This window comes from Pipra filicauda, unplaced genomic scaffold (assembly GCF_003945595.2).
Source record: "Pipra filicauda isolate LSUMZ 115617 unplaced genomic scaffold, ASM394559v2 scaffold36_size6622888_pilon, whole genome shotgun sequence".
In the NCBI taxonomy this organism is placed as follows: Eukaryota; Metazoa; Chordata; class Aves; order Passeriformes; family Pipridae; genus Pipra; species Pipra filicauda.
In genome coordinates this window covers 2,879,033-2,905,066 of record NW_024104498.1, presented here as the reverse complement: position 1 = coordinate 2,905,066, position 26,034 = coordinate 2,879,033, and the positions used below count along the sequence as shown (strand labels likewise).

The 26,034-nt window shown below is 47.8% G+C and overlaps 2 protein-coding genes across 7 annotated transcripts in view; one reads left to right on the top strand and one right to left on the bottom strand.

Moving 5' to 3' along the window:
* The window catches only part of SZT2 (SZT2 subunit of KICSTOR complex), a 56,866-nt gene extending 52,455 nt beyond the window's left edge, over positions 1 to 4,411 (bottom strand). For all 6 annotated transcript variants that reach the window (XM_027747137.2, XM_027747144.2, XM_039384745.1 and 3 more), the window contains exons 1-5: positions 4,308 to 4,411; positions 3,964 to 4,089; positions 3,638 to 3,811; positions 3,119 to 3,289; positions 1,511 to 1,642 (exon numbers count right to left, since the gene is read on the bottom strand). In XM_027747137.2, the coding sequence (XP_027602938.2) occupies positions 1,511 to 1,642; positions 3,119 to 3,289; positions 3,638 to 3,811; positions 3,964 to 4,089; positions 4,308 to 4,337 (633 nt within the window). In that variant the 5' untranslated portion in view covers positions 4,338 to 4,411. The remainder of the gene's footprint in view (positions 1 to 1,510; positions 1,643 to 3,118; positions 3,290 to 3,637; positions 3,812 to 3,963; positions 4,090 to 4,307) is intronic.
* Positions 4,397 to 14,184, top strand: MED8 (mediator complex subunit 8). Its single transcript, XM_027747147.2, has 7 exons — positions 4,397 to 4,429; positions 7,229 to 7,347; positions 8,339 to 8,483; positions 8,852 to 8,992; positions 9,407 to 9,488; positions 10,482 to 10,730; positions 13,723 to 14,184. Exons 1-7 carry the CDS (start codon positions 4,424 to 4,426, stop codon positions 13,785 to 13,787), a joined length of 807 nt encoding a protein of 268 aa, XP_027602948.1. The 5' UTR covers positions 4,397 to 4,423; the 3' UTR covers positions 13,788 to 14,184.
* Positions 14,185 to 26,034: the final 11,850 nt, after the last annotated feature.

Here is a 26,034-nt window from a genome sequence, read left to right as displayed (position 1 = left end):
TCGTAAGGACAAAATCTAGTGCCTATGCATTTACCTCTGCTCAAACAGCACTCGTTATGCACTGCTGATACAAACAAATGCAGGTAGACTTCTCCACCTTCTATGAAAAATATCCCCCAGGCAAAGCCTGAAATTTGTATAATTACACCAGCGAGAAACCTGTGTTCATAGTCCCCTCATCCCCAGAAGGCTCTGGCACTTCAAACCTGTAATAAAATATTGCTTCATTTTTACTGCTAAGACAGAGAATGGGCAGGACCCTCCCCTGCAGATGACTGGAGCTGGAAGAAGAAAACTGGGACTAAGGAAACTTTTGTTATGCACAAATGGGAGCAATCTGTGGCTGTGAGCAAAAAAAAAAAAAAAAATCTATCCATCGCTTTAATTTGCCAGATGCCTTAAATTCAGACACTCCGTAACAATGATACAGCTAATACAACTTCAAAAGTTAAAAAAGTTTCAGTTCCTGCCCTTCCCCTGGGGCCTCCCACCTCCACCCCACAGCCTGTGGCAGGACTCACCAGTCCCTCTGGCCTGCAAGAGCGTCTCTTTCCCCCATTTGCATGGAAGAAGTTATAAGGTAGTTCACCATGAGAGAAATACTGCATTCAAGCAGGAATGCATACAAAGCACTGCAAAAACACCATCTGGACTCACTAGACCAGGTATTTACTTCCTCCAATCTTCCTTCTGTTCCAGGACTGACAGTCTTAGTAATCAAACACACAAATTTCAGCTGGAATGTGAGATTCGGAGCACTCCAGATATAGAACTGCAACACATCACCAGTAGCCTCTTGCTCATCTGATTTTGAGACTTTTTTTTCCTTTTAGCTCAAACTCTAATAACTAATGCTAAATAAGAATTAAATCACCTCAGACAGGCCAATAATGACTTTGACTGCAAGAAGATCAAAAGCAGCGTGGCCAGCAGGTCGAGGGACATGACCTTTAAAGGTCCCTTCCAACCCAAACTTTCTATGATGCTTCCATTAATTTCCTGATACACATATCCATGGCTACTAACCAGCATTTGCCACAGATTTCAAGGAGTATTAGAAACTGCACCAGTTTTAGAAACTGCACCAGTTTTATGGTTAGTTTTCATCATAACAACAAAGTATTTTCATTCATGAAATGTAACAAGGGTTAAGGGCATATTCACAGCTATTTATAGATTAATAATATGGGCATAATCACCTCTCCCACAATCTTCTTCAGAGAGAAAGCACATCCTACCATTTGTCCTATGATGTCAGACAAGTCAAGCTGTTTTACTGCACAGAAATCTTAGGGAAAGTAATCATTCTCATCAGTCCTTCTAAACACTGGTTCTGCTTTCCTCAGAGTTAAGGTCTCGTTAGCACATCCCACAACATTATCTTACAAATCCTCAGCTGTCCCTTCTGCAGACCTACCCTGCTGTTCCTCTTGCCACCTCACCTCAGAGGGGCCTCAGAGCGCAGATCTCAAGGGAGCCAGGAGACCCCAACTACCTCTGCCCTCCTTACCTGAGGTTTGGGTTCATACTGTTGCTGGAGCATCTCTGCCACTTTGTTCTCAAAGGCACACAGCTGTGTGTAAACTTGGTGCAGAAAGGCCTCACGCTTCGTCTCATCCAGCTGACAGCCCTGGAACAGTACCTGGCCCAAAGGACACACACATCAGTCATCACTTTAAGGTTTTATAGCACCACCCCACAAAAAGGTACACAGGAACACAGCTCCCTATGGTGAAGTTCAGACACATCCCTGACAAAGAACAGGTACAACACAGGCCACTTCTCTCTGCTCCTGCTCAGAGCCAACTGCCCCTGAGCAGTGGTCTCGTGGCATCTGCAGTTCACTCTGCAGCAGATGCTCACATTGCACTTTGGGAAATCTTCTTGGGCAAGAAATTTTTACTTCATTTGCATTCTCCCAAGATAACCAGCTGTCAGGAGAAAATGATGTGGGATCCTTGCTAGAAGCCATTAACTCTGGTCTGATGTTTCTAAGGAAGGCCTGTTTGTTCTAATCTAACTCACCTATAGACTGATCCAATTATCTTCCAAAAGGAAGTAAAGAAAAGAAAAAATTAGACTGGACATTACAGAAGAGGTTGAGTGATGTGACAGAGTGAGCCTGCCACCACAGAAACTCCCCAAGCTGATAGGCATGACACCTGTGTTTACAGATGTAGCCCAATATAGTGTTAATAGGGGAGATACTGAGGCACAGCAGGATGGTGTCTGCAAGATTGCTGGACAAGACGACACACAAAATACCACTGGCAAATGGAGAAGTTCCTGCTACGCTTAATCTGGTAGCACCTAAGAATGGACCAAAGTGAAGCCCACGCTCCTCAGGCCCTACACAGACCCTGGCAGAAGGCTTGGGCAGGGCAGGGAGAGGGAGGGAACACGCACAGACTAAGAGGCTCCTCCTGTTACCACCCACTTTCTCTGGTATTAGCAAAATAATGAAACACACCATCAGAAATGTGTAAGTAATGTGAAAATACAGTAAGGTGAAAGAGATCAAGGATGAACTTCAAAAATCACACTGGCACCATAAACCAGACTTGAATTTGTTAAACAGACCTACCCTGACACAAGTAAAATCTCACTGATAATCTCAATACTGGGGCTGGCTGCTCCCTCCAGCAAGCAGCAGCATATTCATAGCAATGCAAAGAGAAGAAGGTTTGTAGGAAGGGGCAATTATTTTTGAATTAACCACTGCTACACAGCTGGAGCAGGCAGACAAGCTTTTGGGCACATGGGCTCTGCTTGGATGCTTCAAGCTAATTACAACAGGAAAAAGAATTAATCGACAGAAATTAAAAACAACAACAAAACATCAACGAGCACACTTTCAACATGAGGCAAATATCCCCTGAGGCCCAATTCTAAGGTCACGCCTGTGGGCAGCATTCTCCAGAAAAACCTCTGCCTTCTGCCCAGAAAGGAGAAGTTGCTCACACACACTTCTGCACCACACCAGGCCACATTCTAGTGAGACGAGGCTGCAGCATCACAGATCACAGAGCCCAGCTGCCACACACCCCTGCTTTCCTCTGCCCTCACAGGACCCTGGCACAGAGAGCTGAGCCAAGCCCAGGGACAGTCTGAACCTCACCTGGTGGGACTGCAGGCCAATGATGGAGGAATATGCCTGGATGGTGACAAAGATCTCTGGCTGGTAGATAATGTCTGAACCAGGGATACGAAAGGGTCTTAACAATCCCACCAAGCATCGGGAAAGGGCATGAAACACTTCATCAAAAATTATCTCCCCCGTTGAGTCATCCTGCAGAAACAGAGAAAGAGAACAGCTTTTTCGTTTTCTAGGACCTTCAATCTCATTGCTGGTTGTCCCACCCCGCAGAGCCAGCAGCAAACATCCTTCTGCAATGGCAGCTGGATTAAAACAACAGCTCCCATAAACAAAAATCACACGTTGAGCATCCAGTGGAGAAACAGGACCTGCCATTAAGCTGCTCGGCCAGGAGCACAGCTTTCCCAGCTCCCTCCTGGGAAAAGCAAAACTTCTGCAAAAGTTAAGACTGACACTGAGAGCAATAAGTCTTCTCAGCAAATAGAAACGGGTCCAGCCTTTTAAGGCAGAACACCCCGGAGAGACAGTTTCTGCACTTACCACAATCCCCGTGGAAGGGCTCAGATCAAGCTCGATCACAAATCGGTACTGGCGGGCCAGGAAGGTGACCCGTGTGGAGGGCACGAGGAGATAGGGCCTGGGCTGGACGGGCTCGTCCGGCTGCCACCCGTTAGGCAGGATGCTGAGAACATCAAGCTCATTCTCCGACTTCACCTGCCAGAACAAGCAAATGAGAGAAGGAAGAATCCACGTCACAGGAAGAATCAGAGAAAGGAGCCGGGTTCGGATGCTCTGCAGGGTCCAGGCGCTGCCGGGTGGCGCAGCACCAGCCGCGGCGACCCCTCCAGCCCCGGACACCGACTCACCAGCTCGGGCTCGGGCACGGCCCGGATGACCTGGTGCAGGCGGCTGAGCACCCAGGCGAGGCGCACGTTGCGGGAGATGCGGTAGTCCTTCTTCATCAGGAGGAACACGTGTCCTGCCTCCTCCACCTGCGGCGGGATCACAGGTCAGCCCCGCAGGAGCCCCCGGCCAGCGCCGTTCACCCCGGGCTACTGCGGCCCCGCACCGGGGCAGCCCCGCTGCTCCCCCCCGCGGCCCCGGGCCCCGCGCCACCCCCGGCCCTCGCCGAGCCCCTGCTCCCCGGCCCGCTCCCGGCCCCCGCCCCGCCGCCCCGCTCCCCGCCGAGCCCAGCCCGGCCCGCTCCCACCTCCCCGTCGGGCCGCTCGGCCCCCGCCATGTCGGCGCGGCCCCGCCCCCGGAAGCGCCGCTCTCCCCGGACACCGGGGCGGTGCCAGCGCCGCCATCGCCGCCGCCAGCGCCGCCATGCAGGTGAGGGCCGGGGAGCGGGGCCGGGGGCTCCGCAGGGACCGGGCACAGCCGCGGCCGGGGCAGCCCGGGCGGGAGGCCGAGCTCGTGGTGCTCCCCCGTGCAGCGGCCTCTCCGTTGTTGCTGCGCGGCTGTGGGGCGGGTGGCGGTGCGTGCGGCTGTCTGAGCGCACCGGCCCCTCTCAGCCCCTGCTGCAGCCCTGGGTGAGAGCCCTCAGACCAAAGGCCCCCCTGCCCCAGCAGCCTGGCTTTGCCACCGGTGCCCAAATGAAGTCGTGAGAGCAAAACACGCTGCTGGGTGTCATTCTGTGTAGACTGTTGCTGGCGTATCCCTTGTGTTGAACAGCCTCGAATGAAATTTCATCAATGGCAGGAGGACCTGGTTACTTTTTTTTTTGAAATGCTGTGAATTTGTAGCATCCATAATGTGCAAGAGTTGTGCAGGTTAATGACAGGTTAACAGGCTGTAAAGATCTACCTCCTTTGGTTTGAAACCTCTGCCTGCTGGCTTCGTGCAAGTCTTCTGGTTGTCCTACCGGAAAAGAAAGTTAAAGTGGATTGTCCCGCAATTCCTTATCTATAGGGGTTTTTTACATTTTCTCTCCTTGTGTGTACCAGTCTCTTTACTGTTTTTAATTGATGCATTTATAGAACTATGAATAGTCTTGATCATGCCTGTTGCCTTTATTAGTACGTATTCCTACATTATCCCTTTTCAGCTGGAGGGACAAGAGTGACTCGTAATATTCGAGATGCAAATCAGGCATGCATTTATGCGGTCACATAAGGATGCTTAGTTTTCTGTTGCTTTCCTAATAAATCCTATGGTCACTTCCTTGACTGCCTTTTGAGCCTTGGGCAGATGTTTTCACGAGTTATCCTCAGATAATCCCAAGATCTTGTTGATGAGTAACAACATTATCAGCTCAGAGAATGTCATTGTGTACGGGTGGGGCGGGGGTGTTCCCCTTTGTTTTGCCAGTCATGATTTTTTTCCCCCTTTGTTTTGCCAAATGCGTTGCTTACATTTACCTACTCTGAATTTCACCTTTATCTCTCAGTTGCTCCCTATCAGCAGGTGCTGCAACAAAAACCCCTCCAATAAGCCTTATCTTTACTACCTCTGGGCAATTTAGCATTGCTAACAAACTCCTCAAAGCATTCCCTGTGAGAGGCACAAGAGGCAGGCACAGCAGAGAGGCACGGCATTCCTTAGAATCACTGGTCAGTCTTATTGTACGCATGCTTTGCACTGCTTACGTCTGCTTCCAGCTCCTTATGGCTTTGGGAAGAGCCTGGGAAAGAAGGAGGCTTGGAGCAGGCCATGTGCAATGGGATTTCATTCATCTTGAAGGCTTCTTGGATAAGCACAGGCAGCGGGCCAGGGGAATTGTTATGGGTGCATATGCTTGGCACCCCTGTAGTAAAACACTGGCTACCTGCCCGGCTTGTAATACAGGCAGTAGTTAATCTTCTTGCACAAACCCAGTGCACACAAACAGTTGTAGGCTCATTTCTTAATTGGACAGGAACTGACTAGTCCTGTCACAAGATGGAGGAGGGCGCCTTTGTCTCCAGGTGGGACAACCAGCAGCAATCCCTTCCATGAACCCACTCCACGGACGGGGGATCAAATTTTAACAAGGTCGACTCAGCTGTTATTCTAAGGTGGCTAAAATGAAGTCCCGTCAATAATTACTGACTTGTCAGAATATAAATAAAAGAGAATGATATTGTGTTCTCATGAACATGGGAGATGCCTGATAACCTCTCCTGTGAAGCTTACGCTGGTCCAGTGTATTTAAGCAGTGCAACAACAAACCCAATAGCAAGCGTGCCAGCAGCCTGAGTCACTCTATCTGCTTTCCCAATCGGTATTCCCTTTCTATTATTTGATTGCTTTGTCCCACCCTCCTCATGGATTATTATTGTACAGTTCTCAACTTACACGAGCAGTTCATTAGGGCTGGGACTTTAATTATATTTTGCGCAATACTGTAGTATGAGTAAGTTAGAGTAGATAGGATTTTAGGAGGTTTTTGCAAGAGCCAAGGACATGCCTTGGTGTCTTTGACATCAGATCCCCTGTCTTGACACTTTATCTGTCAACGTCTTCCCTCACCCGGATGGGGTTATCAGTGGAAAAGATTATTTAAACAATGTAATCCGAGCAAAAGGCAGGAGGTGAGGTGTGTGTGTGGGTATGACACCTTCCGTGTCACAGCAGGGCCTCCCGCAGCCAGTAAGGCACAAATACGGTAGCAGCTGCCAGTTTCTTTGGCAGCTGGAGGTGGCACTTGGGCAGAAAGAAGGTAAATGAGGTAAAGAGCACAAACTGGAGTCTTTAGGCCACGGACCTGGTACTCGTTTTGCAAAGGCTGTTTTGGATGAAGACATCACTGTGCCCACAGCTGCTGTCAGAGAAAGTTGAGAGAATGCTAATCTACTTTGAGCTGAGTTGGCTTAAATGGCTCACAAAGGTGGCATGAGCTAACTTTGATGACTTTGCCTGATGTGGTGAAAAGCAGATGTAAGTGATGATGTCTTCACTATGCTCATCTAGATCTTAAAGAGCACAGCTGGCCAAGCGTTTGTCTGAGGCACAAGTCTATTGCCTAAGTGTTCCAAGGGGAAGGGGGTCAATGTGAAACCACAGGATTTTTATTTCTGGAGTCTCTGTTTGCTTCCTCTGAAAAGGAGGCTGGCTGTAGGACCAATTGGATTATGGATGCATGGATGTGGATTCGCAATACCTTGGGAGGATGTTAAGCTTTGTCCTCATCCTTTGTCTTTCTTAATTTAGAGAGAGGAGAAGCAGCTGGAGCTGACCCTGGAGGCGCTGATCAGTCAGGTGGCCGACCTGAAGAACTCTTTGGTCAGTTTTATCTACAAGCTGGAGAACGAGTACGACCGACTCACCTGGTAAGGTGTCTCTTGGAGCTGGGGGCGCTTGGTCACTGAAGCTGTTCAGACTTGGCTCAAAGGATTAGTTAGAAACCATTAGAAACCTAGTGTCAGTAGGTTTAAATTTGCTTTTCATATTTGTGCTGGAGGGACCACTACCCGTCTTCCACCAGAAAACCAGCTGAAATCCATTGGTCTCATGCTGTAGAGTAATAGAGTCATCTGCAGTGACTGGAAGTTCTCAAGTGAAATATCTTAGAGACCCACATGTACTGTGAAATGAGCAATGGTTCTTTCTGCATTTTTTGACCTTCTCTGGCTTTTTCTGGCTCTGATATAAACTGAGCTTTTGTGTTTTGCTAGTTCTGTTTCACCACACAGTTTGAGAGACTTGCAAGATGTCATTCTCCTCCTGGTGGAGCATAAAGATGTTATAGCTGCAACTTAGTAAACTATACGGTATCTTAAACAGTGTCTGCCATTGCAGAAAGCTTCAGAGGCCATTAACATTTGTAGTTAATGTTGCAGAAGGCAGGAGAGGTGGTGAATCCCCCTGTGGGAACAAGCTGAAGGGGACAAGATTATCAGTTACTTTGCTTCATTATTGCTTAGCGTGGATAGCCAAGCCATAAATATTGTCTCTCCTGGCTGTACTGCCTAGGGGTTAAATTATTTCTCAGACCTTGCTCTAGAATTGCGCTGGGAGAGTTAGTGGTAAGGAGAGAATTGCTCCTGTGTATGTTGCTGAAATCCCAAACAACTGACACTTCCAATGGTACTGCTTGTAATCCCTGAACTATTTGCAACATTTGAGACATTTGCAGTAGGGGCTGGGGTTTGTCCACATCTGCATATTCAACCCTGGGTTTTACTGCTCACTGTCTGGAGTAGAGTGATTTGAGGAGTAATAGTGTTACTTCCTCACTTCTCAGCCATTTGAACAAAGAAGAGAGAAAAGCCACCTGTGGCATACCTTTCCATGTTTTGTCTTCTTTATTTGCTTTCCCAGGCCATCAGTTCTGGACAGCTTTGCATTGCTCTCAGGGCAGCTGAACACCTTGAATAAAGTGCTAAAGCATGAGAAGACCCCATTACTGCGAAACCAGGTTATCATCCCCCTAGTGCTGTCTCCAGACCGTGATGAGGAGATCATGGTAAGACGTGTCCCTTGATCATCAGAAAGTGCTTGTGTGTCTGCTCCAGCCTGCCACTCCTTGTGCTGGGCACTCCTCAGCCCTGGGTGTAGAGAAAGAAAAAGCAGCGAGTAGTTCTGTCTGGGAGCTGCTTTGCTGAGGGATTTTCACCTCACGTGCACTGGATGCACTTTACAGGAGGTGTTCTATTCACAAATATGTTGCTCTGACTAAACAGGCACAGTGCAAATTCCTAGACAAGTTGTTAAAACTTCCTAATGCTCCCCAGATCAAGGTTTCTGCACAGCATGCTGGCCTTGTTCCAGCACCATGGCCTGTGCCCTGGGCTGGAGGCAGAGGCTCTGAGTGAGGCTTGTCCAACATTGCAGCGGCAGACGGAGGGGCGTGTGCCCGTGTTCAGCCATGAGGTGGTGCCTGACCATCTCCGAACTAAGCCCGACCCTGAGGTGGAGGAGCAGGAGAAGCAGCTGATCACTGACGCAGCTCGAATTAGCCCTGATGCAGCACAGGTAGGTAAAGAACAGCTTGATACTTCTGCCTCTTATCCCTAGGGCACACAATGCCCTTTAACTCTGCTTCCTTCACCCTTCCATCTGAAAGTTTATTTTTTTTTGCTTTGTCCTTTCCTGTCTGAGATTTCTCCAGCTGACCCTAGCTGAGGTTTGGTTTCCTCCACAGTTTCACCAGGGTATCCAGCTCTCTGGCTGTTCACAGGAGGTGCCATCGGACCAGTCAGAGAAGTGGAGGCCATCTCATCCCCATAGTGCCCTGTGTGCCTTAGCACTGGGCTCCCTAGGCTCGGCCACCAAAATTCTTACAGTTGGTTACACAGACCCTGGGAAGAGAAAGCTTGTTCGTTCTCCTTGCTGATTTGTGCTGAGTTGGAGATATCCTGGCAGTTTCTGATAGTTTTCATTTTGCAGAAACAGATCCAAAGTCTGAACAAAATGTGCTCAAATCTGCTGGAGAAAATCAGTAAGGAGGAGCGTGAATCTGAAAGTGGAGGTATGTCACTGAGGTGGAAGTGGGGTGCAGGGGTTCAAGCAGCAGGCTTCAGAGAGTAGAGGCAAAACAGGTATAACAGACAGGCTGAAGTATGGGAATTGAGGTTGAGCAGCATAAACAAAAGCATTCCGGAACATGCAAGATTGGCTGTCCCTAGTTTGAGAAGGGATCCTGTGGGTGCCATGTGTCCTGCTTGTGTGACCTGTGCATGGCAGGAAGGTCATCCCAACCCTTTTCCATATCCCTCTTTGAGGAAGTGGTAAGTATTTGCCAAGAAAACCTCTCAATCAACTTTAATTAATAAAAATAGATGTGAAAATGCAGTGCCAGTGAATGGGAAACCCCTTAGCTGTGTTCTGAAGGAGACTACGTTGTTGGCAGGCTCTTGTGTGATGCCCTCTAGATGATGGGTGCATCAGACTCATGGCCAGCCTTTTCTGGTTGTGTTTACTGTTCCCAGGAGTGCTGTGCACAACTCCTAAAGGCAGTGGCATTGTTTTTATCGTTATCTTTGACGCACACATAGTGTAAGCAAGGACTCAAGCACAGGTTCTGTCTAGTTTCTGGGATTAACAGTGTAACTGGGCACATGTGTGGCAGAAAAACTTGCAGACACCATGCTGCTCATGAGCCTTCAAAAGGGATGTTGCCATTGTTTATCTAAAACACAGTGCTTGTTAACTGCCGTAGGATTGAGCATGGAGCCTTTAGTGGGAACTTCTCGTGGGCATGGAGGAGTTAGCTCCCTCTGTCCTCCTTCCCTGAGCAGATTATGCCCTGCTGTCAGTGAAAAAGCTCTTGGATCACCCTTGTCCCTGGATTTTGCAGCTTCTTTGACCCTGCTGAGACTCCTCTAGGAGAGCTTGTAAGAAAACTCATCTCTATTACACGAACCAAAGTAGCTAAAAAGTAAATTCAGGAGCAGCTATGCCACTCCTTAGACTTTGATTGCTAAGTCTAAACTTCTGAAAATAACAACTTCTTTTTCTGCAGGTTTACGACAGAACAAGCAGACTTTCAACCCTGCAGATACCAATGCACTGGTAGCAGCTGTGGCCTTTGGGAAAGGGCTGTCAAACAGGAGACCCCCAGGCTCAGGGGCATCTGTCCAGTCAGGCCAACCAGGAGCTGGTGCCATCATTGCAGGGGCTTCAGGCATCCAGCAGGTCCCAATGACAGGGGCACCAGCTCAGCAGCAGCCAATGCTGGCAGGAGTACAGATGACACCAGCAGGACAGCCAGGTAAAGAAGTTGCTTATCTGAGATCAGTTGAAATCCTTGGAGCAAGAGAGACAAATGCAGATGTAGAGATTCTTCCCCAGTCACCTCTGAGGTGTAACTAAGTATGAGTTTCCTTTCTAGCCTTAACATGAGTCAGGTTACAACAGTGGAGCAATACCTGCTTAAAATTAGCTGAGGTTGAAGTGGATCCCAGCCAACCAGCTTCAGCTTCTTAACTCCCACTGCAATACTATTTTAATAAGAGACTTAGTGAACATAGGGATCAATATGGAGGGAGATCGCAGTGTAGTTTTGCAGGGATCTATGCTGGGGGATTTCCTGTCAAATTTAAGTTGTGGGTAGGCAATGAAGTGGTGAAGTTTGGTGGCAATGAGTTCTTTAAGGTAAGAAAAAACCCAAAAGTTGTCTGTAAAAAGTCAGAAAGATTTCCCATACCAAGGGGCTTTGCTTCATAGCAATAGGTTACATTTGTATGAAACATAAAGTGAAATACATGCGTGTACAAATTGGACTGTACATATCCAGCACCTGGACTCTAACCTAGTTACTTGTATTTGTGAAATACATCCATGATATGAGTTCTCTGAAGACATCAATTGGTTGTTCAGTTGGGGCAGAAATGCAAACCAAATGTTTGCAATTACTGGAAGAGGAACACGTGGTACCTTCAGGCCATTCTGTAAATCCATTGGGCACCCACACCTGCAATATTATGGGTGGTTCTGATACCGTCTCTGCTATTGGCCATAGCTTTGGGCTAAGGAGAAGGAAGCCTGTAAAATCCCAAATTGTATACAGCAGGTGAATGAGGAATGATTGTTCACTGTCTCCCAGGATACAGAAGGATTGGTGAAAGTGCTCCAATGAAAATACGGGCTTGTAAACTTGGAACAAAAGTGAGATATTTTTCTGAATATGAAATAATTAGACTGTAGAGCACATTGCCTAGTGTGACAGGTAGATAGTGTTTATATGAGATGGAAAAATAAGTAAGCACGTAAATTTCTGTTTGAAAAATCAGTCAACAGCTAATCTTGAAGAAACCAACTCTGATTCCATGACCCTGAGCCACAGTATGTTAGCAGCAGAGGGGGTATTGGGGTATTCTGCAGGGGTGTCACTGCAGGCTTGCCCTGTTCTGCTATTCCTCCTTAAAAGTCCTCTGCTGTCAGGAATGGGTTGGGCCTGGGGGACATAGAGGCCTAACCCTGTGCTGTCATAACGTTAATTGCGATTCAGGATATCGGATATCCTAATTGGTGTTTTCTTGCCCGTGTAATGACTGTTGTTCAGAAATGAACTTGAGCAACAATATTAATCCTGAGTTAAATATGTATTTAGGTAAGAGAAATTAATTTCCACTGTGATTTGAAAACAAAGACCCCATAAACACTGTATCCAGGATGGTAAGACAGGCCCTTCTGTAGCCCAGGCAGAGCACCCTGGTAACAAGAGCTCCTGTCCAGCCTGTGTTAGGGGTAAGGTCCCTTTTGATAAGAGCAGCTATAGTGGATTTTACCAAAGGTCAGTCTCACTATTCTGCTTTTGATTATGCCCATAGCTGAGGCTGAAAGAATACAAGAAAAAGGTATATCTTGACAACAGTCATTTTTCAGGGATATTAAGCCAGTTTTTTTTTTGTACCAGTGGGTACAGCAGCCATTAATTTCTGCAGTTCCTGTTTGAATTACAGTTTTGACTTCTACAACACATATAGCAATACGTCCCACAGCTCTATTGCATGTTTTGCTTTTAAAATAATCCTTTTTATGTTTAAATCTTTTTCTTGATAATTTTCTTGCATGTTTCCTTTTTACCCATGTTGTGAGAAATGGCGAGTAATGATTCCTCACCTTCTCCATACTAGTTTTCATGTTTTGGAAATGTGTTATGTCTCCTCCCTTTGTCCATTTTTAATTTTTTTTCCCCCTAGCTTATGAGTCCTATTCTCTTTAATGTGACTTCGTGTGAAAATGATAACTTGGACCATCCTTGTCACTCTGACCTGCACTTTTTCTCTTTGTTTCCAAGACTGGGAACACCAGAATTGCTCACAGTGTCCCAGATGCAGGTGAACCATGCAGTCCTGTTCACTTGCTTTTGGAGTAATGTCTAACAGTATTTGTGTATTGCTTGTTAGCGCTGAAGTGATATATCAGTTGCCTGCCCATTTATTGCTGGCAATGACCCATTTTGGATATGTTTGAGAAAGTTTAATAATCTTTATTCTTTTAGGCATTTGCTTATCAAATCTTTTCTTTTCTTGTCCTGCTGCACTACAGTTTTAACTTCCAGAAGTTGTCCTTTTTTTTCCTGTTTTAATTTGAAGACACTGAAGGAGTGTTCTTTGAATATCCCTCTGAGCTGCTCTTTAATCACTGTTTATCTTTCAGACATTTCAGTTTTGTCTAGCACTGTACACTCACTGTAGGCTGCTAGTAAGCTTTGAACATGCTTCCATGTGTGATTGGTATCAGCAAAGAGTAATAATGCCCAAGAGGTGGATGTGGTTACAGGAAATGAAGAGATCTCAGAGAGGCTTAGTAATTTAAATATACACCCTGACTGTAAATAATGCTGCGTGTAAGGGGATACAGGCTCTGTGTTTGCCTCTCTGAAATGGAAGTGAAGATCAGTCTGGGTTCTTCTGTGAGTGCTGCTGCCAGCAACTTCTGTGAAACTAAGTCCAACAGTGATGTAGGAGCCTCCTGACAAAGAGAAAGGCTTCCTTAGGGTGGAACAAGGATAGAATGTGAGGGGATAACAGAGGGACACAGGAGTTGTCAAGAAGATTTCTCAACAGGGAAAGATGCCAGTTTGTAGAAGAGATTGATTGTGTTAGATCAGAAGCTGGAAGACGCTGTAGCAGATAAGCCTGGAGTGGAACAAGAAAAACCCAGATGGGGTTGTTGTGACTCTTGCATGCTCCTGAGCAAATGTTCTCCCATATGCTGATTTTGCACTGCTTTTTCTTTTTTTTTCCTCTCTTTAGGAAAAATGCCAAGTGGCATAAAAACAAACATCAAATCTGCCTCAATGCATCCATACCAGAGGTGAGCTGAGATGAACCAGACCCAGGGAACAGCAGTGTTGTTACTGCTGCAGCCATCCCACTTGGATTCCTTCTAGGACTAGTCCCTTTACATAGCCACATACCATATCCAGGGAGATAGGGGTTAAAGGCCCTTCCCTGGGTTTTGTTTATTGCTGGGTGGCGTGTGTGGAGCTGCTGGTGGCCACATCTCCAGGACACAACTACTTCTCTGTTCAGCCAGAGCAGAGGACTTTGGTTATGGTATTGATCCCATCTTCTCCAGGTCTGGCCTGAAGGATAACTACCCTTTCCTGATACAGAACCTGAAGACTGCATGGAGCACTCTGCTCCTTGTTTCTGCTTGGTCACTCAGTATGTTCTTTCTTTACTCGAATAAAGACCTCATTATGCACACTGTGAGACACTGGTATCCATCTCTCAGGAACTCTCATTTCCCTCTGGGGAAGCACAGAGCATCTCCAGTCTAAAATACACTGAAAATGTTGGAGGCCGAGTGTTGGAGCTGCAGGTTTATGGATAAAGAGGTGTTGTAGAGTGAGTCAGCAGGGTACAAACAGGAGCAGCAAACATCTCCTGCATTGAAAACCAATTCTGACTATTCCCCAGAAAGCAAAATACTGGGAAAGACTATTACAAGGCCCACAGCAAGAAGGCAGCACTTCAGGAACAGAAGCACAGAGCTTCTGTATTCTGATACTGCAGCAAATCCCAGCTAGATCCGATTTCATTTCCATGCTTATCTGCTTCTGTGTTTCCTATAAAGTTTCCTAGCTACTTCAGGATCAATTTATCACTTCAGAGACATATTTCAATCTGCTCAGGACTGTGGCACTTCTGGATTGGCCATTTCTCTTTAGAACTGGGCATTGTGAAGCCATCTTTGCTTTGTGCCCTTGAGCTGTAACATATAATCTGCCCAGTGAGAGATTCCTCTGAGATTAAAGGTTGGGGCGCATGCCCATGGAGCACATCAGTCCATGCAGCACTATCCTAAAGGAAAACTGTCGTGCCTCTTGCTGCACTTGCCTGGACTTCCTTTTTGACTCGTGGTGAAAGCCAGCACTGTGTTTTACTCAATAGCATCTGTCAGCAATCTTCGGGTGAGGAAATCTCCACTCAGCAGACAGAGCCTGCAGCTGCTCCTGCACTGCTTGCCTATGAACTAATCAGATCCAGCTTATTTGTGGAGGCTGTGAGCCCTTCTCCCAAAACAAAACCTTCCACAAAGCTGTGACTAGGGCAGTTATCGACCCATTTTGATGTGCTGGCCCTTGAAAAGTGCTGGGAAGTAGAAAGTTGAGCTGGAAGCACAAACAGCTTATAAGATGGCAAAGCTGCTCCACTAGGAATGAGCCCAGTGGAGTCTGCAGTGGCACCATCCCAGCCAGACTGATAGAATTGCTTTCTTGCTCCTAAACAACACAGAGGTTCCAGCTCTCTCAGGAGATAGTGACTGCAGGGTGAGGGCAGAGGAGGCACATTACTGGTTCCAGTGTGAGGGGTTTGTGCAAAAAACTGGAGCCTGAGGGCCAGGGAGTGAGAGCCTGCAGGGCTGTTCCCCGTGATGGGCTGAGCACCATGTGAATGCCTGTGCCCTGCTCTGTCTCACATCCCTGCTGTGGTTGGAAAGGAAGGCAGAATATTGTGTGTGTCAGATCCCTGGCACCCGTCATTCGTGGAGCCTCAGCTCTAGGATGCTGCTTCCCTTTGTCCCCCCAGACTGGCTTCCTTATAAAGCTAAAATGCCCCAGTGCAGGAGCACCAGGGCCGGCGGCCGCCGGGGTGATTGGGGCAGTGTGGGACGCAGGCACGGCACAGCTGCTGCTGCCCACGCTAACCTGGCTCTCCCAAAACCGCCTCCAGTGGGGCCGGCCAGACCTTTCACACACTTGGACGGGAAGAAGGGAAACACAGGCAGGATTTTTTTCCGTAGATTATAAAGCCGGGGAGGCTGGCTGGGCTCGCCAGCGTAACTTCCTGCATGACACAGACTGCCGTGAATTCATTCTCGAGAAAATTAGAGCACTGTTGTTAGGAAAACAGTTGATCTTGAACTGATGTGTCTCAGCTACAGTGGCTGGTAGGTCGTTCTAAAAACTATTTTTCTTGTTGCACCTTAGATTGAGGCTGCATTTCTTTAATTCCCTTCCAGGGAGTGGATCTTCTCAGCCAGGGAGTGAGCCCCTGAGCTGTTGGTCCCAGAGAGAGGAATCAGATATTATGATCAAGCTTTCCTGATCCTTTTTAATGAAAGACTGAACTGATGAAAGTCCCTTTTGCTTTAAGGCATATTTTCCATTTTCCACTTCTTGACTCGCATCCAAATCTCCTTATGCATCTGTGTCCTTTGGGACACTGGACTAGGACACACTATTCTGATTGTGGGAATGGGAGTCTCAAATGTAGAGCGACTTTAACCTCTTAGCTGGTTGCTGCCAGTGTTTGAATGTTTGAACAGGGAAAAGGAACAAGCCTTTTACCCATAAACTCACAGTGGAATTCATGGTCCACTGCTTGTCACTGTGGTCTGCAAGTCCAACAGGAGTTCAGCACTCCCAGTGCACTGTGTCAGAATAAAAGCACAGCCCTGCTGGTCAGGGCAGAGGCTGGGGCTGTGTCCCCCTGTGGCAGGGGCCAAGCAGGCCATGGGGAAGCACTCTCTTCCTGTGAGCATGGGATGTGCTGCTGCACTGAGCCCTCAGGGTCTTTCTTTTCCCTTGCCTTATCCAATTCCTTCTGAACTCCTCTCTTCCAAGTAGGATAATTTTGGCAAGGAGGAGGCTCAGTCCCAGCACAGCAGGTGTTGCTGGGCTGTCTGGGCCCCAGCTTGGGTGCAAGAGTGTGACGGAGATGGACACTGGTTTGTTCTGGCCCCCAAGGCCCTCCTCAGTACCAGTTGGGCTCTAGTGCAGACAATGGGCATCTTTCACTGTGTGGGCCCACTGCCCCAGGGATCCCAAGGGCTCCCAGGACAACAGGCTGTGCCCATCATGACTCCATTTCCCTCCAGGTCATCAGCTTTACACTATTTAGCACTCCCTGCTACAAACACATCCTTGGTACAGCTCCATGGGGAGCATCTCCTCTGCTGCCTCACACTTGGCCAGGTCACCCGTGAGCTTGTTCCTTGATCTCACATGGCTCTGTACCAGCCAGGTTGCTCTCTGATATTTAAGAACATACAGTGCCAAAAAAATTATCATGTTAGTCTGAAGGCTTATTGTCTGTAATCCCTGATGATTGATATTTATATTTCTCTGCTTTAAATCTTTATCAATGCAATCACATATTTCTTGGTCATTATTTTGCATGTGATGTCTGTCGAATAGACACACCTGTTTACAAGGCCATCCTGTTTACTTTTTTTAAATGCTGGCATAATATTAGCTTGCTTGTTCTCTGGAGCTTTTCCAGGCTCCCTTGTCTTGCTGAATGTCATCATTAATAGCTTGGATTTTTAACATCAGATTTTTTTTTTTAATTTTATTTTTGAGATGCAGGATACCCAGACTGCTGAGTTTTCAATGTTTACCTTATGCAACTGTTGTTTAACATCCTTCTGAGTTACTGTTAGAGTGGAAAGCATTTCACCCTCGTGACAGGAATGCTTCATCTGGCTTCCTCCCAAATGCAGGAGAGAGATATTTATTGCCTTTCCTTCCTGCCCAGCTACCCACAGGCGCACCGTTCCCAGCTCGTATCGCACATCCAGCCATGCTGGGTGGTGCCCACTGCCTGTCCTGCTGCTGCCCTGGGCCAGTTTGTCTCTGGAAGCTGTGAAGCTCAGCCTGTTGCCACCACTACCCTGCATCTCTTTGCATCCACTGATCAGCACGACAAACACCTGCTGCTTGTTTGTTCTCTTGTCCTGTCCCCAAGTGGAGATGTGCACACAGGTGTCTTCTTTTGTTTGAATAAGCAAAACATAACACTTTTGTTTGTTTGTTTGTTTGTTTTAACCTACAGATCTTTTAAGTGGGCATCATTAAGCCTTTCCAGTGGAGGGGAAGTACAGGAGGTGTGAGGGAAGCAACCAAAGAGATGGGGGGACAGGAGAATTAGGGAACCCTCTGCAGTTCTCCACTCTCCATAACACAGCTAAGGCAGGTTTCAGCATGGGCTGCAGGGCTGGTTTCCATCCTCCTGCTAGGATGGGATCTCTCTGACAGAAACATCTGGGACCAAAGGAGAAGGCTTGTGGTGGTTGGGTTGAGAGAGTCTGAGGACTTTTTGATGCTAAGAAGCTACATAAATGGGGTGTGTGCTGCCAAAGGGTGTTAAGCCAAGTTTTGCATCTGAATTGCTCCCAAAGCAGCTTCACCTGCAGCTGACAGAGGAGAGACAAATACGTGGAAACAGCAGCAAAAGGAGGGTTTTAACTGGCCACTGAAAAACTCAGAAACTGCTTGAAAGTCAAAGGCACAAACGGAAGGAAAACGGCCTGGTGGTGGAAGCAGCCCCCAGTCAGGCTCTGCTTTCCCCTGGGCTCCCCAAATGAGCCTGGTGGCCCCAGGAGAGGCAGAGCATGTGTATGTGACAGCTGGCACCTACAAATGAATACACAGGTGCTTTGGAAAAATCCCATGGAGTTCCTCCTTCCACCCGAGTGCCATAAATCTTCATCTGTCTTAAAAAGAAAATGTTACCACTTTGTACCTCACACAGACGCTGTGGTGGTAAAAATACATGCTGAAGAAATGGGATGTTTGGGTGTATTTGTAATACATGCCATAAAAATAGTTCAAGCTGATGTGACTCCACAGTTTATTTATTGTCCTTATGATACTGCAGCGCTCTGGCTGGATCCAGGAACACTGCCTTGGTGGAAACCTGCACTTAGAAATTAATGAAAACCTTCTGCAACTTCCTCAGGGGTAACCCTGACATCAGAGTAATGCAAAGCGTGCTGGCTGGCTCTTCTGAAAGAGAAGCCTGTGTCTTTTTTATTATTATTATTATTATTTTTTAGTGTGCATTTTGTAAAGAAAGGAAATTACTGCATGCATTTTTCTGACTGAGACACATATTTGCCAAGGTCAGGGGATCAAGAGCTGTGGTTCCTGCAGCAGCAATCTTGTCACTGCTGCTCAGATTCTGTCACTGATTTACCTGCTTGCTGTGAGGCTTCTCCCTTTGCTCCTGTCATGTCCAAGCAGTTTCTGCACTGAATTAGCAGTGGTGCTAAGGTCCCCCTTGGCATGGCAGCTCCTGTCCTCTGAGAAAAGACTGTGCCCCAGGGTATTTTTGCATTATGTTTTTCATTTCCTGGCCGTGCTTTGGGCCAAAGGGGCATCACTGCTGTCTGTGGGTGTTATTTCGAAGCTGCAGCATTTCCCAGATGTTCCTCTTTTGCTCTTTTCCAGACCAGCTCCTTCTATGCCTATTGCCAGGTGGCCTTGGTGGGTCGTGTCTGTCTCCCACTGTCATGTGCCAGTCCTGGGCTCTGCCCACCCTGGCATGCAGCATGGAGGTGTGCTGCTCCTGCAGGAACTTGGCTTTGAAACGTGCAGTGGATGTTCACGTGGGGTTTATTCTTGGTACTGATGCAGTACTGCAGTCAGGGTCCTGCTGTGTGGGGTGGGAGAGACGCCTCTTGTCTCCTGCTCTGCTGCAGCAGCATGGCAGGACTTCAAAGCACTGCCTAAAGAGTTCATGGCAGTAGCTAACACACCGACTTGTATCCCCCCGAGAAACACATTCTGCATAAGTGGGGCCAAAGAGCCATCATTTTGGATGTCTTGTTTTTGTATATTTAGGTTCCCATGGGCATCACAGTGATAGAAACAGCCACAGCCATCATCATAATCATCATCATAGCACAGCCTGTTTTGCTCCAGTCAGCAGAATGCACCAGATTTGATTGCGTGGGGCTGTCAGAGGGCACACACCATGTGCATCCCCCCCCAGCAGAGCACGGGCAGGGCAGGGAGCTGGGCAGCACAGGGCTGTGGGCAGGAGGAGCTGGGCCAGCAGGACCTGCAGCCCTGGACTGTGGAAACCCCACAGCAACTGCCGAGCCAGGAATGACTCACAGAAAGCCTCTGTGGGTGCGTCCACCATTGCTTTTAACTGTTTGTGTTCACTCACATAGGGAGTAAAACCACTAGGAATTAATAGGAATGCTCCAACTCACATTTTGAGCATGCAGCTCCCCCTCCTTTGCTTCTTTGTGTCCTGTGCTCCCTGCTGTGTCTTTCTGGAGCTCAAGTGCAAGATGCTTGCCCCCACACATGCATCCAAGAAGGTTTGTGGTGTTCACCATCAACAACACTTTTTGGAGAGGTATTTCCAGAAAAGGGGCCACTATGTTCTCTGCCCATTATCTTGGAGCAGTTTACTGCATACCTCTGTTTCCCTCCTGTTTATCTGTCCCTAGGAGAAACAGTGCAGCCCCTCACTGTGGGAGCTGCCCCACTGCTGCTCTCGCCTTCCCCTCTGTCCCTTGGACATGCCGGGCAGGTGCAGGAGGCCATGGCAGACGTGCCATGAGTTCTCTTATCCCTCAATTTCTTTTTTCTCCCAAACCACAATGGGTCTCAGGGCATGTACAGTGCTGCTGACTGCGCCAGTGGACAACCTTAGAAGCAGAGAAGATGCCAGGCAGGCCAGGGAGGACAGTGTCCCCCACCAGCCCACAGCCCAGACAGGCAGGCAAAGCCCAGCCTCGGCTGGAGCTAAACACGGCCTCATTTCACAGCAAAACAATTCCTCTTTGTGCAGCCTGTTCCCCCAGAACAATCCTCCACTCTGACAATGTCCTTTCTGTGGCTTAGTCCCTGCAGAGTGACCAGCAGCGTGCTCATGCCAGCGCCGGCTTAGCCCCACTGCCCCATGGCCGAGGGGGCAGCACCTGGGACCTGGGCAGCCTCTGCTTGGGACTCCGTGGCCACTTCAGGTCAAGGCAAGGTTTTCCCAGGAGAGTGTCCAGCTCAGCCTGGAGCATTTGGGAGGGGTTTTTCTTCCGGCTTTGTGTGCTCCATGGAGCTGCGTGGCACTGCTGTACCGCGTTAGGAAGGCAGCCCTGGGACACAATTGTGGAGCGTGATATGTGGGTGTCATGTCACCAACTCTGACTGTAATCCCAACCACCTGCCAAAGGTGGAGAAGTCACCTGGCTTTGCCAAGATGCTCTCTTGGGCTCCAGGCAGTCTGGGACAGGTTCCCAGAGATGATCACTTCAGATGGAAAGGGCATTCTGGGGATGAGCAAGACCAGGGCCTTTTTCCTCACCTGCATTTTCTCTCTTCAGGAGCATGTGTCCATGAGACAGCCTTAAAAGCTCCCGGAGAAAGGGCAGTTTTCAGGTCCCTACCAGAAACAGAGCTACCAGAACTCCCATGGTCTTCTGCCACGACACACTGCATGTGAACAGTCGCCAGTTCTTGCACTAGTAACCAAGGACTGCTGTTGTGCTGCATGTGCTGAAGCCCCCAAACCTTCTGACCCTTTCCAGCCTCCTGCCAGTCCGCTCTGGGTCTTGAGCTGGCCCTGCTGTGCCTGCTGCCTTGCAGAGACACTGAAGAATGGGCTTCTCCAGGCTTTTGGTATCCTTGGGCACCTTGCTCCAGCTGTGGCTCTGCTTCTTTCCACCCCCCCCCCCCCATAATTTGGTGGATTTGAAACAAGCACCATTATTCCATAAGGTTATCCTGCAGGCCACGGGAACAAATAAGGATGCTTTAGCAGGTTCAGAATGGACCAAGACTCCTGGCATGTCTGTGGAGGTGGCAGGGGGTCCTGTATTGCTGGAGTGATGTTGCCAGCCTGCAGAGGTGGGTGCCAGGGCTCACCTTGGAGAGGCTGTTATGCAGCTGACAAAGGTCCCAGGAGGAAACCGCAGTCATGTGTGCTGCCCACCCCAGCTGGCAGGCAAAGTCCAGCAATTAAACACGCCGGGGTGAAAGTCTGCCATCAAAGCTCCCAGGGCACCACCACAGTGCCTGCAAGCTTCCGGGTGATGCTTCCAACCTCCCTTTTCATCCCCCGGAATACCTTTTTCCAGGTGATGTTTTAGTGTGAAACTACAGCATCATCTATCTCGTATTGGCCTTTTTAGCCACCAACGCACTTGCAACAAATGTGGGTAGAGCCCTTCCCAAATCTTCATTCACGAAGCCTAGCCATGAATGAATGATGACAGCATCGTGTTACAGCAGGGGTTTCAGTGCCTGCTGACTACAGAAATGTTCTGAGTTGTTTGTTGGTGCCTTGAGGGGCTTGTAGGAACCTTGAACCCTAGGAATGAAGGTATTTCTTTTGGCTTTAAGGGGAAGAGGGCAACAATGACGGGGTAATTGGCTTTTGCTGCCGGTATGATGTAATCAGCATATATAACACATAAAATTTTGCCCAAGATGAGTCACTTAAACTTGATATCAGCCACGGAAGGAGGCAGCACATCGGCCTGAGCAATGCATGCTCGGGCACGACCTACCTGCCCACCTCCATTTATTGAAATCACAAAGTGACATTATGGCATTTAATGGTCTTTCAGGTTCTGAGTGGTATCATCGATCTCCACTTTTAGTGGTCATGAAAGCCTTGTTTGATTCTCTCAGTATAGACAGAGGTGGTGTAGGAGCATTTCTTGCATGATTTGCGATTCCCAGGGTAATCAACCTGTCGATTTTTGTCACGCAGTCACAGAGAAGGTGTGCAGCAATGAGGTGTGGTTGATAGTGCTTTAGGGTCCAACCTCAGGGAAAGGGAGAAGGGTTAAACAACATCAGAGAGCCAATTTACATTCAGTGGTTTTATCTGATCATATGCAAAATCACTGGGTTTTCATTATTAAAAAGAAAAGGACAGGAGGATCTGGGAATCATCTTTTCACTCCCCAAATGTAATAAGCTCGGTAAATTTACTAACTATGTATGTCAAATACATTACTGAAAAATTACAGGGCCAAGTGTACATGTTTTTAATTTCACTGAATTCATTTTGTCTTTTCATTATATTTTAGATTTTTCAAGTTGCGTAATGTCAATGTATTGCCAAATAAAACTCTCACCATTCAGATTATCAGTATTTAAAAGGAATAAATTCAGTGAATAAAAGAATATAAACTTACTATATAAACCAGATGTGATCAAAAAGGTATTTTAGTTCCCCAGCAAGCCAGGATTTTAAGAATTTTTATCTCTGCAAGAAAACAGAGAAACTTAAACCCCTGAAGGGGCTGAAACTCCCTATTTTCCCTATTCAGCTGCATGGTGAACCTAAGCCAGTCCTCAAGACTGGCACCAGAAAAGCTGCAGTACTGAGAAACTCATTACATCTCATTACATGCAGAAGAAATCATCATTACTAATCTCTAAGGTCATAACCTCTCATTGAACTTCACTCCTTTTCCATTGCTTAGTTCCTACAGAAGTTCCCTTCCCATCTGATAGTCTGATAATCCTCTGCACTGATGATGGCTTCAGTCATTGTGCCTTCAGCAAGTTACATTAACACATGCCTGCTTTTTGCACCAAGGCAGAGAGACGAGGGGAAAGAGAGGTGCACCTTGCTCTGCAAGGAGAAAGCAGAAGACAGGGACTGGTGGAGGGAACAATGGAAAGGAGCACAGAGACCCACAGCCAGTTCCATCTGATCGGATCTCCACGTCAAGAAGGATCAGCAGGGCCCTCACTAAAGCTACAATGGAAATGGTGTGTTGTTCTCCAGGATAAGAAGTGGAGGAAGGAACTTAAGCTCTCCCAAACTGAAGCCTGGTGCAGCCCAGGCTGCTGGGACCAGGAGCACAACAGCCAGGTTGTGTCCTGAACTGCAGGTGAAGAGTCAATGACCTGTAGGGCTTTGTCTGCTGCAGGAATGGCTGGTGCAGGCAGGACACCCTTGTGCAGGCATGTGACAGGATCATCTCTGCTCTAGAGGTCCAGAGATGATCACCAGTCAGGGTGACATGCCTGGCTGGCTGCAAACAGCTTCTCTCCCAGATTTCAGGTCATACAGGCAGGATTCAAGATGGAAGCAGAAGATTATCCATTTATAAAAATCTCTCTCCAGACACTTTGGGAACATCTGGCTGTGGACAACAGGTCATGTCACTCTGGCCTTGTCTCCCTCACCTCCCTTACTTTTGAGGGATTTTCCTTGCTATGTGTCCTTGTGCTACCCTGCTCCCAAAGAGGCTGGAAGGCAGAAACCCAGATCTACAACACGCAGCAGATTAGTCAGGTCCTTGCTGGAGGCCTGTCCCCAAGGGTTAGGAGGGGACCCTGCATCACTCCCTCAAACAGGAGGTGCCGGATCCGCTTGCCTGCAGCCAGGGTGCTCTGGCAGAGCAGAGCCCTGGCTCCTGCTGGAGCTCCTGCCCAGGCTGCTGCAGCTCCAGGGATATGGTGGGAAGGGGGAACACTGAGGAACTGCAGAAACCTGCTGAGCATGAGAAGTAAAAAAAGGCCAACACGCAGACAAAGGTAACCCATCAAAGCCAGCGAGTGTGAAAAGTAGAACCAACTGATAGAGGAGAAATAAAGTGGTAAAATCTATTTGATGTGTTGGAGAATCAAGGAGAGATACAGAAGATGCAGTAGCAAGGGAAGACTAATGAGCAAATACCACACAGGAACAAAGGTGGAGACAGCAGACACAACAGGGAAGTAGAGCCCAGAACCGAGAGAGAGGAGAAAGAAATTGCATTCAGAGCAGAAGAAAGAGAGTGACCTGGAAAATTATTCCAACAGCAGGAAGAGGCTGGGCTGTGCAATTTGGGGCTCATTGTTAGAGCGTGACAAGCCTGCCAGCAAGGGTGGATCCAGAGGAGAGAAGGAATGCTTGGAGAAAGCTATGAGATCTGAGATACAAGGTGGAAGAGAATCTAGTGCTAGGGAGTGTGAACGAATCCGCTGGTGATCTCTAGTTTCGTGACAAACTACATAGCAAGATTTCCACTGAATTGGACCACAAATCAACTAAAAATAGAGTAATGGTGCAAAATAAAAGGAAGACAAAAAAGAAAAAGAAGTGAAGAATAGCAAACAAGACTGATGCCTATACTTAACGAAGGAGAAAAAGTGATCCAGAAACCTTCAGCCCCGACAGTCTGATGTTAACAGTGTTCAGTTAAAGAGTAACGTGGCACTCGGACAGGAAATGGGGGATAAAATAAGGTTTATTATGTCTGACTAACCTAACGGTTGAAAAAAAAACAAACAACCAAACAAAAAACCTAACGTCTCTATAAAGCTATAGGTCCTGCATGGACTCCAGTGAACCAGCTGTGAACCTTGGGACCAACTGGGAACCTTGGTAGATGCTGAGACAGAAATAAGCACAGGAATTTCACGTAGGAAGGAGTGGTTAAGGTCAAGATGAAAGCAGAGTCTGGGGAAGGGAGCATATCAGGACACACAGAGGACACACACTACTGAGGTACTTGTGGACGTTTTTATAAAATTGATTTCCTCAAGGACTGACTGACACAAATATTAGGTGCAATCTGATGAAGTCAGAATGTTGTGGTGCGTTAGCAGTGTAGGGGAAAGTAAAGGAATGCTGTACCACCAAAAAAAAAAAAAAGGCATGAAAGCCACCAGACTTTCTTTACTGCATTTTGGGGACTTTGCGAGCTGCAAGCATCTGAAGATGATAAATCACAGGAGTAACCAGCCACAGAGTGACACGGAGCTGCCACTGCAAAATGGGACTGAGAAGGGCAAAAGCAACCCTGGCTGTATCCAGTTGGGGAATTCTTACTAGATGAGCACAAAGTCTGGCTTTGGCACTCATTTTCAGGAGAGGAACCTTGAGCAGCAGCCCAGTCAGAAGAGCTACCATGGCATTAGGTGCAGGGACAGGCAGGCTAGTAGGAAAATGCTGGAAAATCTTGTTTAGTCTTCCATGTAATGGCCGAGAGGGAGATGACTGCCGTCTCCAAATACACTGTAGTGTAAACACCACGGCAGGAGCTATGAGAGATAAATTACAACGTTGGCACAGGAGCAAATGGATATTAACCAGCCGTGCATCCAATTAAGCTGGAAATGAGAAGATGATTCCTAACAATTAGAATAGTGAGTTCCAAAAACGCCTTCAGACCAGACGAGCACGAGCCAAAAAGCCCGGCCACTTTTTAGGATGCAGCTTGGCGTGGCTGTGAAGACACCGCAGGATGAAGCGGTGCTGGAAACAGCAAGTGGTCGGAGTCGGGGTCTCCGAGGTGTCCTTCTGTCCTGCGTTTCCAAACGCTCGCGATGGCTGTTGAGGTGTCTCTGGGGCAGAAAAGGAGCCACCTGTTAATGG

Excerpts from the sequence above, each read along its gene's own strand:
- MED8 (XM_027747147.2), top strand. Across the intron at positions 7,348-8,338 it reads GAGTACGACCGACTCACCTG|GCCATCAGTTCTGGACAGCT; the intron begins GTAAGGTGTCTC and ends TTGCTTTCCCAG. Across the intron at positions 8,993-9,406 it reads TTAGCCCTGATGCAGCACAG|AAACAGATCCAAAGTCTGAA; the intron begins GTAGGTAAAGAA and ends TTCATTTTGCAG.